The 15365-nt window shown below is 38.0% G+C and overlaps 2 protein-coding genes across 2 annotated transcripts in view; both read right to left on the bottom strand.

Moving 5' to 3' along the window:
* LOC140155696 (replication factor C subunit 4-like) overlaps positions 1–15365 on the bottom strand; it is a 443685-nt gene that overhangs the window by 152009 nt on the left and 276311 nt on the right. The window lies entirely within an intron of this gene.
* Positions 7824–11490, bottom strand: LOC140154645 (uncharacterized). The gene is made up of 3 exons (XM_072177211.1): positions 11420–11490; positions 7950–11293; positions 7824–7918 (listed from the first exon to the last, which is right to left on the bottom strand). Exons 1-3 carry the CDS (start codon positions 11488–11490, stop codon positions 7824–7826), a joined length of 3510 nt encoding a protein of 1169 aa, XP_072033312.1.

Here is a 15365-nt window from a genome sequence, read left to right on the forward strand (position 1 = left end):
CAGGAGGGTGCCTGTTCAGGGGCAATGTCGGGAACTACGTCACGCTATTGTTCGACCTAGGCTACATCATTTTTAACGCATGCGTGTTCGTCAATACAGCTTTAGTCTCCTCCACCTTCTCTACCACTGGAATCACACTGACGGCGGAGGAGAATACTAGCTGGTCAGACAGTTTAATTCTATCAAGCATATAATAGTAGTATGGAACGTCACTTTGCGGAGGGCAAAATGGGCAAGTTTCAGGGGCAGATTTGGATGTGTTTGGATATGGTCCCAAATCCTGCCCTCTGATTGGTTTATTGCGTGGGATGTGGGATGACTCATCAAAATCCTGTCCTCTGATTGGTTAGTTAAAGACTAAAGGGGTGTGGTCAGGGATAGGGCAGGAAATCAGGGGCAAGGGCAGGAAATCAGGGGCATGGGCAGGAAATCAGGGGCAAGGGCTGGAAACAAGGGGCAGTAGCAGGGTATTTATAGAATGGTTGTCAGGGGCAACAGGTTAATTATTTGTACTTGTACACTAACGGAAGACAAATAAAATGGTCCAATATTTTTGAAAGGTTACTGTGGAAAGTACTGTAGGGTATTGTAGCCTATGTTAAACTTAAATACTAACTTATGGGTATATCTTGTTTGGTCGTAAAGACCTTAAGACTGAGTGTTATTTAATAAATTTTAACTAATAGTTATACACCTATTATATGCCTATACATATTCTAAACATAAAGAACTCAAGCAAAACCACAATAAATAAGTAACAATACAAGTAGATATATGTTCTGTATTTTTTAAATCTTTTATTATAGACTTTCAAAGACTATTTTGTACACATTACATGATAGTTTCTTGTACAGTATACATTTAATTAACACTGAATCACAATATTTGCAGTCTAATCAATCAGACGTTCGCGGTAAAGTAAAGTTGAGCAAGAAACCCAATCGACATTTCTGAAGTTGCCGTTGCCGTTAAAGTAAATTTCACACTTCATTTTGCAAACTCTATTATCCTTTACGTAACTGGTAATGTAATAAGACAGGGTAGGAAAGGCGGTGGTGCTTCTATTATTTATCATTCCGTTAATGAATTATCGCGAAAGAAATGATCTTAAATTAGACTGCAAATATTGTGATTCAGTGTTCATAGAGATCAATCACAAGTCTCAACACAATTGTTGGTATTCTGAGCCGGATAATGTGATTTTTGACGATTTTATCATTCAGTTGTCTTGAAGTCTCTGGAAGATGTTATATTTATAACGTCAATCTTCAAAAATACGATCAATGGCCAATATTGAGACCGTGCCGTTTCATGATTTGAACGATAATGGATTAACTGACTCAAGATGTCTTTCGTTTTGTTTTGTTTTGTTTTGTGTTTTGTTTTGTTTTTCTTAATTTTCACAAATGCGGCTGGCAACTTTTCTGTCGGGCAGATAAAATGTCACAAATATACGCCCGCCTCTAGCGCTTGGCAAGCTGAGCTGTCCCGACATTAGAATAGAATAATGAAACAAGGAAATAGTCTGGGAACTAAAAAGCATTCTAATAGATCGCCTCTGCTTTAGGATGAACAAGCATATACTCCGTATGGTGTGGTTTCATTGCAGTAGTTTTCTAGTGCAATAAAATCAAGGGGACAGCACTAGCACTGGTGCATAATTTTATATTGGAGAACCCGACCCCCGACCCGCCCGTCCTTTCGACGTTCGTATCAAAGAACGTAAAAAAGAGGTGGATACAATTGAAACTAAGCCATACACATGCGCTAGCCGCTAATCATCTACAGATATTCACAGTCATTAAACTGATGGAGCTATAAAGCACCGACTATTTGTGCAATTTGTGTAATTAAATTGTGTAAGAAGCCACAGATGATGCAATTTGTGACATTTATGCCATTAAGCTGGTGGAGGCAAGGCACCTACTATACTTTTGTAACATGGGTAATTAATCAAAACAACCAATCCTGTGCCTTTGTTTTAGTAATGACGTTGATATTACATTGAAATTCACCTTGCTCGTGAAGATAAACATTCACCAAATGTTCAATTCCTTGTTATTGTTTTTTTAATTATTTATGCTTCTTTTTGTCTGTTCATGCTGTTTTGTTGCGTCCGCTTCACGGGTAGATATCCCAGAGTTTTTCCACCAATAAATTATTTTGTATATAGCACCGTATATACGTATAGCTTCAATAATCATTATTAATTTAATGTTATAAATTATTATCTACTATGTTGATAACAATCACCTTTTCACAATGAACTTTTATTAAGGTTGGATATATATAGGCTTCTTTGGTTACTTTATCATCGTTAAATATTTAAACTTTACGTAAATCAACAACATGATCCACTGCATCTTGTGCCTTTTTTCTAGTTGTTTACTTTTTCTAGAACAACAACACCAAAGCCAATTTTTGGCTTTTGCCTTTTTTCTATAGCGTGTTTACAAAAATTCCTTGATGATTCTCAAACTGTGTGTTTTTACACCAAGTCAGTGTTTGTACATGTAGTTTAGATCCTTAATTTCCATTCCACAAACCTGAGATCGAATTTGCTATACACAGTTTGCCCAATGATCCCATCAAGTGTTGTGAATTATAAATGACAAGTTTAAAGTAGTATGCAGACTTTTTATTAGACGTGCAATATTGTATGTAACATATCTACGTTATTTAATCTATTGCCATTCTATTTCCAGTAATGTTTAAGTTCTAACGAATGTTTGATGACGTATAATCGATAATATATTTCTACCAGATATTATACGTAACATATTATCGATTTTACTTAAACATTACTGGAAATAGAATGGCAATAGATTAAATAACGTAGATATGTTACATACAATATTGTACGTCTAATACTCGGAGTCCGCATACTGCTTAAGGTTACACGAAGAAACGTATAAAAAACGTATAAAAGACGTATAAAGTTGTTCTCTGAAACAGAGTTTTCTCAGTAATCAAATATCGCAGCAAGTGAAATGTTGGTGCATTGGATGTAGCTTAACATTTTTCTTGTGTGTTTATACAAATTTTTAGAATAAATTTGAAAATCCTTCGTTTAAAACCGTTTTACGCACCATGTTCACAAGCTCAAAAACGCGTTCCATGACGTTTTTTTCAAATGTGCGCCCCGTATAAAACTACGCCGAGTGATCGTTTTCCTCTTTTTTTGTATTGTACTACAAATCGATTAAAGAAATAATGTTGCCATGGGGAAGAACCAAATACAGTACCGATTAAATTTTAAAAGCCCATTTTTGGGGAACATTTTCGAGAATCTTGCCTGAGAAAAAACTGTTTTGTGAAATTATCGATATCTTGATTACGGGACGTTAATTTAGACATCTGAATACCTAATTTCTCAACATTCTGCCAATTGCTATCCCATTTGATTTTCACTCCAAATTGAAGCTAGTATTGCAAAAAACGAGTTTTTCCTCCATCAGTTCGTTCAAAATTTCAGCGCCGACATGTGTGTTTATTCTAAGAGCCATTGTGCGGACGCGATTGTAATCAAGTAATTGCATCCAATTATAGTTACATATACCCTTCGAGAATGAGTAATTGCGTAAGCTGATGTATGGCCGAGTGGATAGAGCGTTGGACTGGGAATCTATTATGAACCATTTTTGTGGGTTCGAGTCCCCGTGTGGCTGAATTTACTATTCTTTTTTATTCTCTTTTCTCATTTTTACTTCCTTTCTTTCCTCTTTTCTTTCTCCTTTTCTTTTTTCATTTCTTTTTTTTTCATTTCTTTCATTCTTTCTCGTTCTTTTCTTTCTCTCTCTTTCTTGCTCTTTTTCACTATTTCTTTATTCTTTCTTGCTCCTTTCTTTTTAGTTTTATTTGATTGATTCGCTGACTGTAGTGAATCGTGATTGATTGTTTTTCACTTTATGTAATTCAAAAATTTGTAGGCATGCTAAGTATTTGTCTTGTTGAATATTCTTCCCAAATTCGATTTGCAAATAATTGCTTTTTGATATTGTTGTTGATGTTATTGTTGTACCGTATTACATTGTAAGCAGGGGAATAGCAGCATTGATTTATTTCATCAAAGATATCAAGGCTATAAATTCAAAATCAACACATTTTCCAGGGCGTATCAATTTTCAAATTTATAAAATCCTTATGAAAATTGCCGAAAACGGCTTGTGCCCCCCGGCATCCGACCCGGCATGCCGCCTCTCATGACACCCCCCAACCCCACCCCCACCCGACTCACGAGCTCCGAGCGCGAGCTAAGCCAAGTTTCATAGGTATTTTCGTCTCAGGTTTCATAGCCTTTTCATGTCTTGACCGTGGATCGATATTCTATTGTAAGTATAGCCACGTCCCGGTACGCTTGTTCATTTTCTGCATGGCTGTTTCTGTCATGAACTTACGCCCCTCTGAAATCCAGCGCATGAAAAACTCTCGGCTAACCTTAAACACTCCAATTCTTCCTACACTGGACATTTCTTTTCAGGCAATTTGTCATTAGTATTATATAACTATAGTTTATAATCAACATTAAACAGACTGATCAAATAAAATACGAATCGAGCGAAACAAACACTGGGCTATTCAGTTGAAATCTGTACCCCCTATGGGAGATATGACCTTTATCTTGATAGCAGGTGGTTATCTGATGGATGATTGATTCCATTTAAAATCTACACTCCCTGTGTGGGAGATTAAGGTCATGTCCAGCTATGTCTTCTATAGGGCTTGTGAATTTTACCAGGAATAGGCCAATTGTCCGCGGAGGTTAAATGTACGTAATAGCCTAAGTTTATCATACATAGTTCTATATGATCCTACATGGGGTTCTTACATCACATCCGAAGGTATGTTTTCATTTCCGAAGTATTAACTATTTCATGACATAAATTTTCAGATCCATTTGTGCGTTCTTATATCATGATATTGCTTATAGTCTATTGTCATGTATATGGACCATTAAGTCTGACCCCGTAAACAGCTTGCCTCATATATTATAATAACCTTTTTTCCTTCTTCTCCATGTGTGTTTTTAACAACCTGAAGGCACCCTGTCAGGATTGGACTGAAATTCCCAACCGACGCTAAGCAAAGCCACGAAGCAATAATGTGAACAACAAAGAGACAAAATGATGTCACGCAACAAAAGGATTATAATAAATACTTCAAAAAACAGTTCTCTTATACGCATGAAAAAATAAATAAATATCACAATGGCAATAACGGTTAAATATATTATGACTAGTCAGATGAAACTAATTAATGAGTATACTCAATTTAATCATTCGCGATAAAAAAATATACCAAGTGCACTTGGAAAGGATACGTTTTAAACGTCGTTACACGACTAGAGTTCCATCACAACGTTGTCAGTTATACAGTGCGTTGAATCCATTCTCAATGATGCCACACACGTAGCCACGCCTAGTTCAACCAACGGTTAATTACATGGAATGCAGAATGTCGACGAAAACAACAGTTCCCAACGTCCAAGTCCAAGAGTAGAGTATACACACCCATGTACGGCTGTATAAATACAATTAATGAATCCGTGACTAGGATTTGTTTTCAAGTTCATATGATAAACTTCACACAATATTCTATCTGGAAGACTTTCATATTTCCAAATGAGCCACAGAATTTACTACTGACTTCTTTCTTTGATTAATGAAAGATATGGAACTTCTTTACAACATTCACACACGGCTAGTTCCACAAGATATGTTTTAAATTCCTGAAGTTTATGTCTCTACAGCAGGATGATTTAAATTGTCAATCTCGACACAAAATTACATGATATGTTGAACACCAATTCAACTATGTTTAATTTGGAACTTTATACTGAATGCAGAATTTATCACACTATGAAAATCTAAATTTGATTTTCCCGCCAAAACAATAATTTAAACTATCACAAGCAAAGCTTTCTTTAAATACCTAATTCATCATTAAATCCACTTTATAATTTACAAACAATATTATTTTACTTACACGAACAATGTCTTAAACCAGCATGGTTCTCACAAAGTTGGAAAAGTTAAAGTGTCAGCTTCAACCACGACGACCATTTTAAACTTCGCCAAACCCGACTCAAACACAAGGCACAAATTAGCTTCTATTGCTGATTCTAGCTTCCATAAGACCTGGTATATCTTTCTGTATGAAGCATCGCAAACTGGTAAAGCCTTTTTAGCCATACGATGTTAGTAAAGAGAACTATCCATCATGCTGAATAAAACAACATCTCACTTCCTCAGTGAAATGGGCAGCAGATCTTATCTCAATCGGATGTTAAAATTGAATGCCCAGATTTCCTGTGAACATGCATCCACAAGCCAAAGACTAATTTACATGACACACAAAAAATCTGAATATTGACAATACCTAAAGAATTGTCCACAAAAGAAATGGACTGACCTAGGATCCAGGTCTGACCACTACATACAATACACACACCACATCTAGATTGCAAGCTTCAGTGCACATAACTGCAACTAGATTTAAGGGATCATGACATTAAGGTGAAATACCCAGAAAACAATCCACTTTTATTTTAAGGGATCAACTCCAATTATGACATTTACGTCCCCCTTAAACAAATTGTGGCTACACAATTTTCATATAACACACAATCACCACTTAAAAATAAGTGGATTTACATTTTCCACAACTTACCATCTACCACTTAACCTTAAGCGGATTTACAGTTGTAACTGTGACCCGTCTTCACCAAGAAGATATATACTCAAGATTACTTTTCACATGACTCTTACCTTCTCCAATGTACATTGCACAAATTCTACCTTTGAATTTCCAATGCTACACAAAATACACATCACCTTATTCATGTGAAATCCTGCTCATGTAGTCTGCGCCAATGTTGTCACTTCCCTTGATTGCCTCAATCCTGTAGTGATATGGTTGCAATGACAATGCCCAGCGCATTATCCGACCATTTGCAACTTTGGAACGCTTCACACATAGCAGTGGTTGATGATCTGTTTCTAAGACAAAGTCTCGTCCGTACAAATAAAGTTCTAACTTGCGAATTGCCCATACAACGGCAAGACACTCTTTCTCCATTATCGCATATCCTCTCTGTGCTTTGTTCAACTTCTTACTTAAATATGCAAGTGGAAATTTGACACCTTCAAACTCCTGGAACAGGACAGCTCCGATCGCTACATCACTTGCATCTGTGCGTAGAATGAATTGACGATGGAAGTCTGGTAGATGTAGAATGGGTGCTTTTCCAAGCATATTCTTGAGGGTCTGAAATGCTAATTCTTGGCTTCTCTCCCAGTTGATTTTCGTTGGTTCACCAGCTTTCGTCTTGTCTGTCAATGGTACCGCTATGGCTCCAAAGTTCGGAATGTACTGCCTGTAGAAACCGGCAAGACCCAAAAACGACTTCAGCTGTGTTTTGGTCACAGGACGTGGAGCCTTCTGTATGACCTCCAACTTATCTAGATTTGGATGACGACATCCCTTCTCAACAGTATGACCTAGGAATTCGACACGTTCAAAGCCGATATAGCACTTTGAAGGTTTAGCAGTCAAGTTCGCATCTCTAAGCCTCTTCATAAGTTCATTCAGTTTCTCCAAGTGTTCTTCCCAAGTGACTGTATACACTAATATGTCATCTATGTAGTTTACTACTTTGTCAAGATTGTTCAACAGTTTCCTCATAATCCTAGAAAATGTCGCAGGAGCGTTGACGAGCCCGAACGGCATTCTCCGGTATTGATACAACTGATCAAAAGCAAGGAACGCAGTAAGCGGTTTGGCATTCTCAGTCAGCGGAACTTGCCAATATCCCTTACTGAGGTCTAACTTTGAGAAATACTGTGCATCTCCCAATTGATCAAAGATTTCTTGAGGAGAAGGAATCCCCTCTGCGTCAAATTCGGTAATCGCATTAATTCTGCGAGTGTCACAACATATTCGATTCTTACCATCTGCTTTCTTGACGACAACCAGCGGCGATGCATATGGACTAGTTGATGGTTCGATCACATCCAACTCCAACATTGTTTTGATTTCCTCCTTCACAGAGTCTCGTAAGGCATATGGAATAGGATATGGCTTAGTACGAACCGGTGTACTATCCGTAAGTTTGATATCATGCGAACCTAGATGAGTAAACCCTGGTTTGTCGGTTAGTACACTACTATAGTTACCTAACAATCTCTTCACTTCCAAACTCTGCTCTTCTGTCAAGTCTTGGTTGATATGTACATCAGCTATGGTTTCTTCAGCCTGAAAAGATGGAATCTGTAGAAGATCTTCATTTGTCAAAGACACATCATCTTCCTCTGACATTTCTGACTCTTCTTGTACTTCACTTTCAATGATGGCACTACACGCAATCTGTAAAAGACCAGCCACTACCTTGGATGGTTGATCAGTATCTCTACGAAAATACTTCTTCAGTAAATTTGCATGAAATGTCTTCACCTTGGTACCGAAATCCACCTTGTAATCCATACTACCTACTTTACCTACCACAGGAAATGGACCCTTCCAATGTAATAGAAGTTTGTTATGGTCTGTAGGGCGCAACAACAATACCTCATCTCCGACATCAAATTTCCGAGCCTTAGCCTTTCTGTCATAGTACATCTTGTACTTACCTTGAGACTTCTTCATCTCTTCCCTAGCAAGATCACATGTTTTCTGCAACCTATCCTGCAGATCCAGAACATACTCAAATGTGGTCTTGGTTTCTGGTTCTTCTATCTGACCTGTCCAGAACTCCTTCAACATACCAAGAGGACCTCTCACAGATCGACCATACAAAAGATCAAACGGAGAAAACCCAGTACTAGCATGAGGGGTTTCTCTGTACGCAAAAAGTAAAGCATTGATATACCTATCCCAATCACGAGGACGTTCTTCACACATCTTTCTCAGAGAAGCTTTCAACACACCATTGAACCTTTCACACATACCATTTGTCATCGGATGCCAAGCAGTTGTGGTTAACTGACGGATAGATAACAATCTATTGACTTCAGCCATCACTTCAGACGTGAATTGTCTACCTTGATCACTAAGTACCTCACGAGGAAAACCAACTCTGGAATAAATATCCAGCAGTGCCTCTGCTACTGATATCGAATCTATGTTACGAAGCGGAACTGCCTCAGGAAACCGAGTAGCGTAATCCACTACTGTAAGGATAAAACGGTGACCTCGTTCTGTAGACGGAAAAATAGGACCAACAAGATCCATCGCTATACGACTGAAGGGAACATCGATGATCGGCATACTACCAAGAGGAACCTTTGTTACTCTACCTTTGGGAAATGTTCGCTGACAGATATCACATGATCTACCCAATCTCCCAATGTCTGCTTGTGCACCAGGCCAAAAGAAATGTTTCAAGACCTTGAGAGTGGTTTTATTCACACCAGCATGTCCTCCTAAGAGCGTTTCATGAGCCAACTTCATAACTTGCATACGAAATGGTTGAGGAACAACAACTTGGTTGAGACTTTCACCAAAGTTGACAGATGGAGACTGAAATTCACGGAACAAAATACCATCCTTACACACAAACTTTGATGTACCACCACAACGACTCACCTTTACTTCACCTGATTCTGCTAACTCGCGAATCTTATTCAAACTTGGATCATCAGCCTGAGCCTTTTGCAACTCATCAGCAGAAATAATCTCAGTAACTACCTTTGGTACCTTAAGAGCTTTCTTGAGTTTCTCACTTGCCACCTTTTGACTACGAGTTTGTACAGCGTTCATCACATTACTAACTTCACCATGGTCCTCGTCATCTGTGTTTACACTTGACTGACAACGTGGTTTCCAATCAGGATCAGGATCCTTAGGTTCACGTACCCCACAGAGATTATTACCCAAAATCAAGTCATACACAGGATCATTCATCACCAGAGCATGAACACTACCAGTGAAATATGGTGTATCAACATCCAGACATGCAACAGGAAAAGTTCTCACCGTACCATCAATAAGACGACATTTGTCATATACTCCAGTAAATTTCTCTTCTGGCATAAGTCTCTTCCTTACAGCTACCGCGTCACACCCAGAATCTCTCATCACCTGAACCTCCTTACTACCAAGAAAACCTTGAACGACCGGCATATCCTCTACTAAATTATCACTACACGCAGCACTCGCAAGAGGAAGTTTATGACCACAAGACATCGTTACATACGCATCGTCTGATTTCACACCTTCACCATACATTTCATTTGAGACCAGCACACAAGAAGATGCAGTCTGCACTCTGTTCTGTCCACAAGACTCGCAACTACATGCAGTGCAAAGAGAAGATGAAGTATCAGTCTGATTTAACTTCTTACCTTGTTTACCTGATTTGTGTCCATGTGATGCACTTCCCTGTAAACTAGCAGCTTTCAAAGTAGGTCTAGTGCGGCGATAACAGTCTTTAGCTATGTGGCCTACTTTGTCACAAATAAAACACCTTCGTTGGTTACCTCCAGTATTCGTACTCTGCTTTGGATTAGTACCATGAGTGGGAGGGTTAGTGTTAGTCTTCTTACCTGAAGGTTGTTGACCTTTTTGATGTGGTAACTTACCTCCAAAGGAAGCATTCCATCCACCTCTCGCCTCTATGTACTGTTCAGCCAATTGAGTCATTTCGGCAACATTTTTAGGTTTCCTTTCTTTTAAGAACAACGCCATGTCTTTGTTACAGCCGGCGACAAATTGCTCACGTATTAACAAGTCTGATAACCCAGCAAAATTCTTGGTTACAGCAGCCAGTTCTACCCACCTAATCAGATAGTTCTCCAATCTTGTCGCGAACTGTGGAGCACTTTCTGTTTGTTCGGGTTTAGCTGAACGGAACTTACTTCTAAATCCATCTTCGGTCATTTGATACGCTTTGAGTAATTCAGATTTTAGAACATCATAAGTATCAGTTGGTGCAAGCCTAGCATAAGTATCTAAACCCTTCCCATGCAGCAGTGCACTAAGATTTAAAGCCCAGTCATCCCTTTCCCATTTATTTGATTCCGCGTACCTTTCAAATCTTTGTAAGTAAGCATCAATGTCATCCTTATCCTCACGGAATTCTGGTAATTTGGGAATTTTTGCTTTACTCTGGCCTGTAGATGCATGTTCTGTTTTAATGCCCTTAGCTGCATTTTCTTTCCTTAGTTCCTCAATTCTTAATTGCAATACAAGTGCCTCTTTCTCATATTCGCGCTGTGCTGCACGTTCATCTCGCGCAAGGTCACGCTGCGTCTTGACAAATTGTTTTAGGTCCTCCCTGTATAACCCATCTTTTCTCCTGACAAAGTTAATTTATCAGTATCCATGATTGGTAAAAATGACTGCAATAGAGCGCAACCAGAAATTCAATGCACAAATCGTATATAGAAGCAGAATTGCAAATGAGCCTATTGAACTTGAATACCTTACTGACACTATTTTGACACAACCAAACACTCTTCCAACAATGCGCAGAAATACGGACAAAATAGTCATCAATCCTGTTCACAAAATAACTGGTAACTTTTGCTATTAGCTTTGTTTTTATATCCCGGACGAGCCCCCACAAATGTCAGGATTGGACTGAAATTCCCAACCGACGCTAAGCAAAGCCACGAAGCAATAATGTGAACAACAAAGAGACAAAATGATGTCACGCAACAAAAGGATTATAATAAATACTTCAAAAAAACAGTTCTCTTATACGCATGAAAAAATAAATAAATATCACAATGGCAATAACGGTTAAATATATTATGACTAGTCAGATGAAACTAATTAATGAGTATACTCAATTTAATCATTCGCGATAAAAAAATATACCAAGTGCACTTGGAAAGGATATGTTTTAAACGTCGTTACACGACTAGAGTTCCATCACAACGTTGTCAGTTATACAGTGCGTTGAATCCATTCTCAATGATGCCACACACGTAGCCACGCCTAGTTCAACCAACGGTTAATTACATGGAATGCAGAATGTCGACGAAAACAACAGTTCCCAACGTCCAAGTCCAAGAGTAGAGTATACACACCCATGTACGGCTGTATAAATACAATTAATGAATCCGTGACTAGGATTTGTTTTCAAGTTCATATGATAAACTTCACACAATATTCTATCTGGAAGACTTTCATATTTCCAAATGAGCCACAGAATTTACTACTGACTTCTTTCTTTGATTAATGAAAGATATGGAACTTCTTTACAACATTCACACACGGCTAGTTCCACAAGATATGTTTTAAATTCCTGAAGTTTATGTCTCTACAGCAGGATGATTTAAATTGTCAATCTCGACACAAAATTACATGATATGTTGAACACCAATTCAACTATGTTTAATTTGGAACTTTATACTGAATGCAGAATTTATCACACTATGAAAATCTAAATTTGATTTTCCCGCCAAAACAATAATTTAAACTATCACAAGCAAAGCTTTCTTTAAATACCTAATTCATCATTAAATCCACTTTATAATTTACAAACAATATTATTTTACTTACACGAACAATGTCTTAAACCAGCATGGTTCTCACAAAGTTGGAAAAGTTAAAGTGTCAGCTTCAACCACGACGACCATTTTAAACTTCGCCAAACCCGACTCAAACACAAGGCACAAATTAGCTTCTATTGCTGATTCTAGCTTCCATAAGACCTGGTATATCTTTCTGTATGAAGCATCGCAAACTGGTAAAGCCTTTTTAGCCATACGATGTTAGTAAAGAGAACTATCCATCATGATGAATAAAACAACATCTCACTTCCTCAGTGAAATGGGCAGCAGATCTTATCTCAATCGGATGTTAAAATTGAATGCCCAGATTTCCTGTGAACATGCATCCACAAGCCAAAGACTAATTTACATGACACACAAAAAATCTGAATATTGACAATACCTAAAGAATTGTCCACAAAAGAAATGGACTGACCTAGGATCCAGGTCTGACCACTACATACAATACACACACCACATCTAGATTGCAAGCTTCAGTGCACATAACTGCAACTAGATTTAAGGGATCATGACATTAAGGTGAAATACCCAGAAAACAATCCACTTTTATTTTAAGGGATCAACTCCAATTATGACACACCCCAACACCATCATCCAGCCGTACTGTGTAATATATTGGAGAAATCCTACATTCTTTTATTGGAAAAATGATGGGAAGAAGGGAAAATTATCCTTGGAAATCAACATGGTTTCAGGGAAAATCCCTTCAATTGATCCAATGTGTCATATCTAACAGGCAATTATTTGTTATCAAGGTAGCATGTAGTCTTTGTCAAAGACCTCGCGATCCTAGGGGGGGCGAGTGCCGAAGGCGCGACAGAGCGGCGAAGCCGCGACAGCGAGCGCCGCAGGCGCGCAGAATATGATAGATGGCGCTCTCACTACGGTGCTGGCCCATGTAGCCAAAGCCTTGTTGAAAGGCTAGGTAGCATGAATGAAACTTGATCAAAATGGCAAAACGTCTTAAAAAATCTGAAATCTGGCCAGTGCCCAAGTGTCAGGCTTCAACCTCTTACTTTTCGGAGTGTTCAAAAATTCTTTGTTGCGGGCGGGTGGGCAAATTATGGGGGTGGGCTGAAACGCTCGGGAGTGCCAACAACGTTGTCAACGTCTCGGGTGAACTACGTACGTCTATTACACTTATATGGGACTTCTATATATGTCTAGTGATGATTTTTCAGCGCAAAATGTGCATATATAGACAAATTTAATACAGAATGCACAAATCATTATAAATTCAGGTTTGAACTTTATTGAGAAAAAAACCATTCACAGCTATAGAATAGAACATAAGATATTAATTACACTTCGTCGCTTCTTCGCATTTCAATAATATAAATTGTCTGGAACACTGAAATTAAACTATGAATAATGATACCCAATATAACCGAATAATAATAATATGCACAAAAGAAATGCAAAACTTGTCATAAACGTGATAATAATAATAAAGATAATATATAATATTTATGATATCTAATAAAATCTATGATATCTAACAGTCCTGATGAACTTATTCAAGGAGTTGTAATAAACGTGTATGACATATTATTCAGTATTGCACAGTATTGAACAACGCCTCCTCGCACCTGTATAAATGTGTCTCGTGCACAGAATACCACAGACGAACTACAATCCCGACTATAATCAGTCAGAGTCTCCGTGCTTTGTATGCTGTGAATTCTCGCATATTCACGAGGGTCGATAGCACGTGTCTAACAATCACGAAAACGTTGCTGTTTTGCATCCGACCCGTCGGGTGAAAGACACGCGCACGGCTACACCTTGCCACGGGGGTCTACTTTGACCGGCCAAGATTTCCGTTCCCATATGACTGTTAGCATGAGGTTATTTATGTTTGGTTCGATTAGGGTTAACGGAACAAAGTTCCTCAAAGTCCGGATTGAACATAATAGCGTGTCATCTGCATATAAAAATCTTTCGAAGAATAAATAATATCATTAAGAAAAAAGTACTTAAATGAAATTTACAATTATTGAACACAGCATATTATTTTCTGTTTGTAAGGTAGCTCCTGAACCACTCAAGTTCTTTTCACGGTACTACATAATGGTGAAGTTTCTCAATGATAATATCGTAATTGATCGTATCGAAAGCCAGTAAATATGTAAATGCGTTTGGCAAACTATAACAAACCTCTAACTTCCACGGACATCCATTTGTAATTTTTAAAGTTGTGAATTGAAAATCTATACTTCACGTATAATAATCTAACTTCATTCGTGTTTTGTCAGTCAAAATCAATCAGATATTGCTATAAACGCCTTAAAGCAACTCCCCAGCAAACACCAAACGTTTTCGACATCATTCGCAAAAGGTTATAAAAGGTCGTCAGAAAACGTTTAAATGTCGGGTTATATAAAGGGTACGTATATGTGAGTGGACACGCCGAATGAGCCGTAAACTCGGCAAACTGCATTCTGAGTTAGAGTGTAAAATGTATGTGACGGTCGTATTCATAGGTATCTCAATTCGTTGCGACAAGTGTCTGATCAACCACCGTTTAAACCAAGCAATAATCCTATTGCTAAAGAGGATAATAAGCTTCTATCTATTTCTATAGAATAGTTCTTGTCTTTGTTTGCTTTGGCTAAATCCTGTTCAAGTGGTAGATAACAAAGCATTGCATTTTGTCTAGGTATGTATAACCAACAATTAACAATGAGAGGACATTCCTGAACCTCGTTGACTTAGGATGATTTGTAATGACCTCCAATTATGTCTGTTTGATATTTATTACCAGAAATGTGGAAAAAGACTGAGACGAAAATTTAGGTATATTCGTCTCAGGAAAAAGAGTCACACGTAGAACCAAAAAAGGTATAACTT

Source organism: Amphiura filiformis, chromosome 6, assembly GCF_039555335.1.
Source record: "Amphiura filiformis chromosome 6, Afil_fr2py, whole genome shotgun sequence".
NCBI classification, from domain to species: Eukaryota; Metazoa; Echinodermata; class Ophiuroidea; order Amphilepidida; family Amphiuridae; genus Amphiura; species Amphiura filiformis.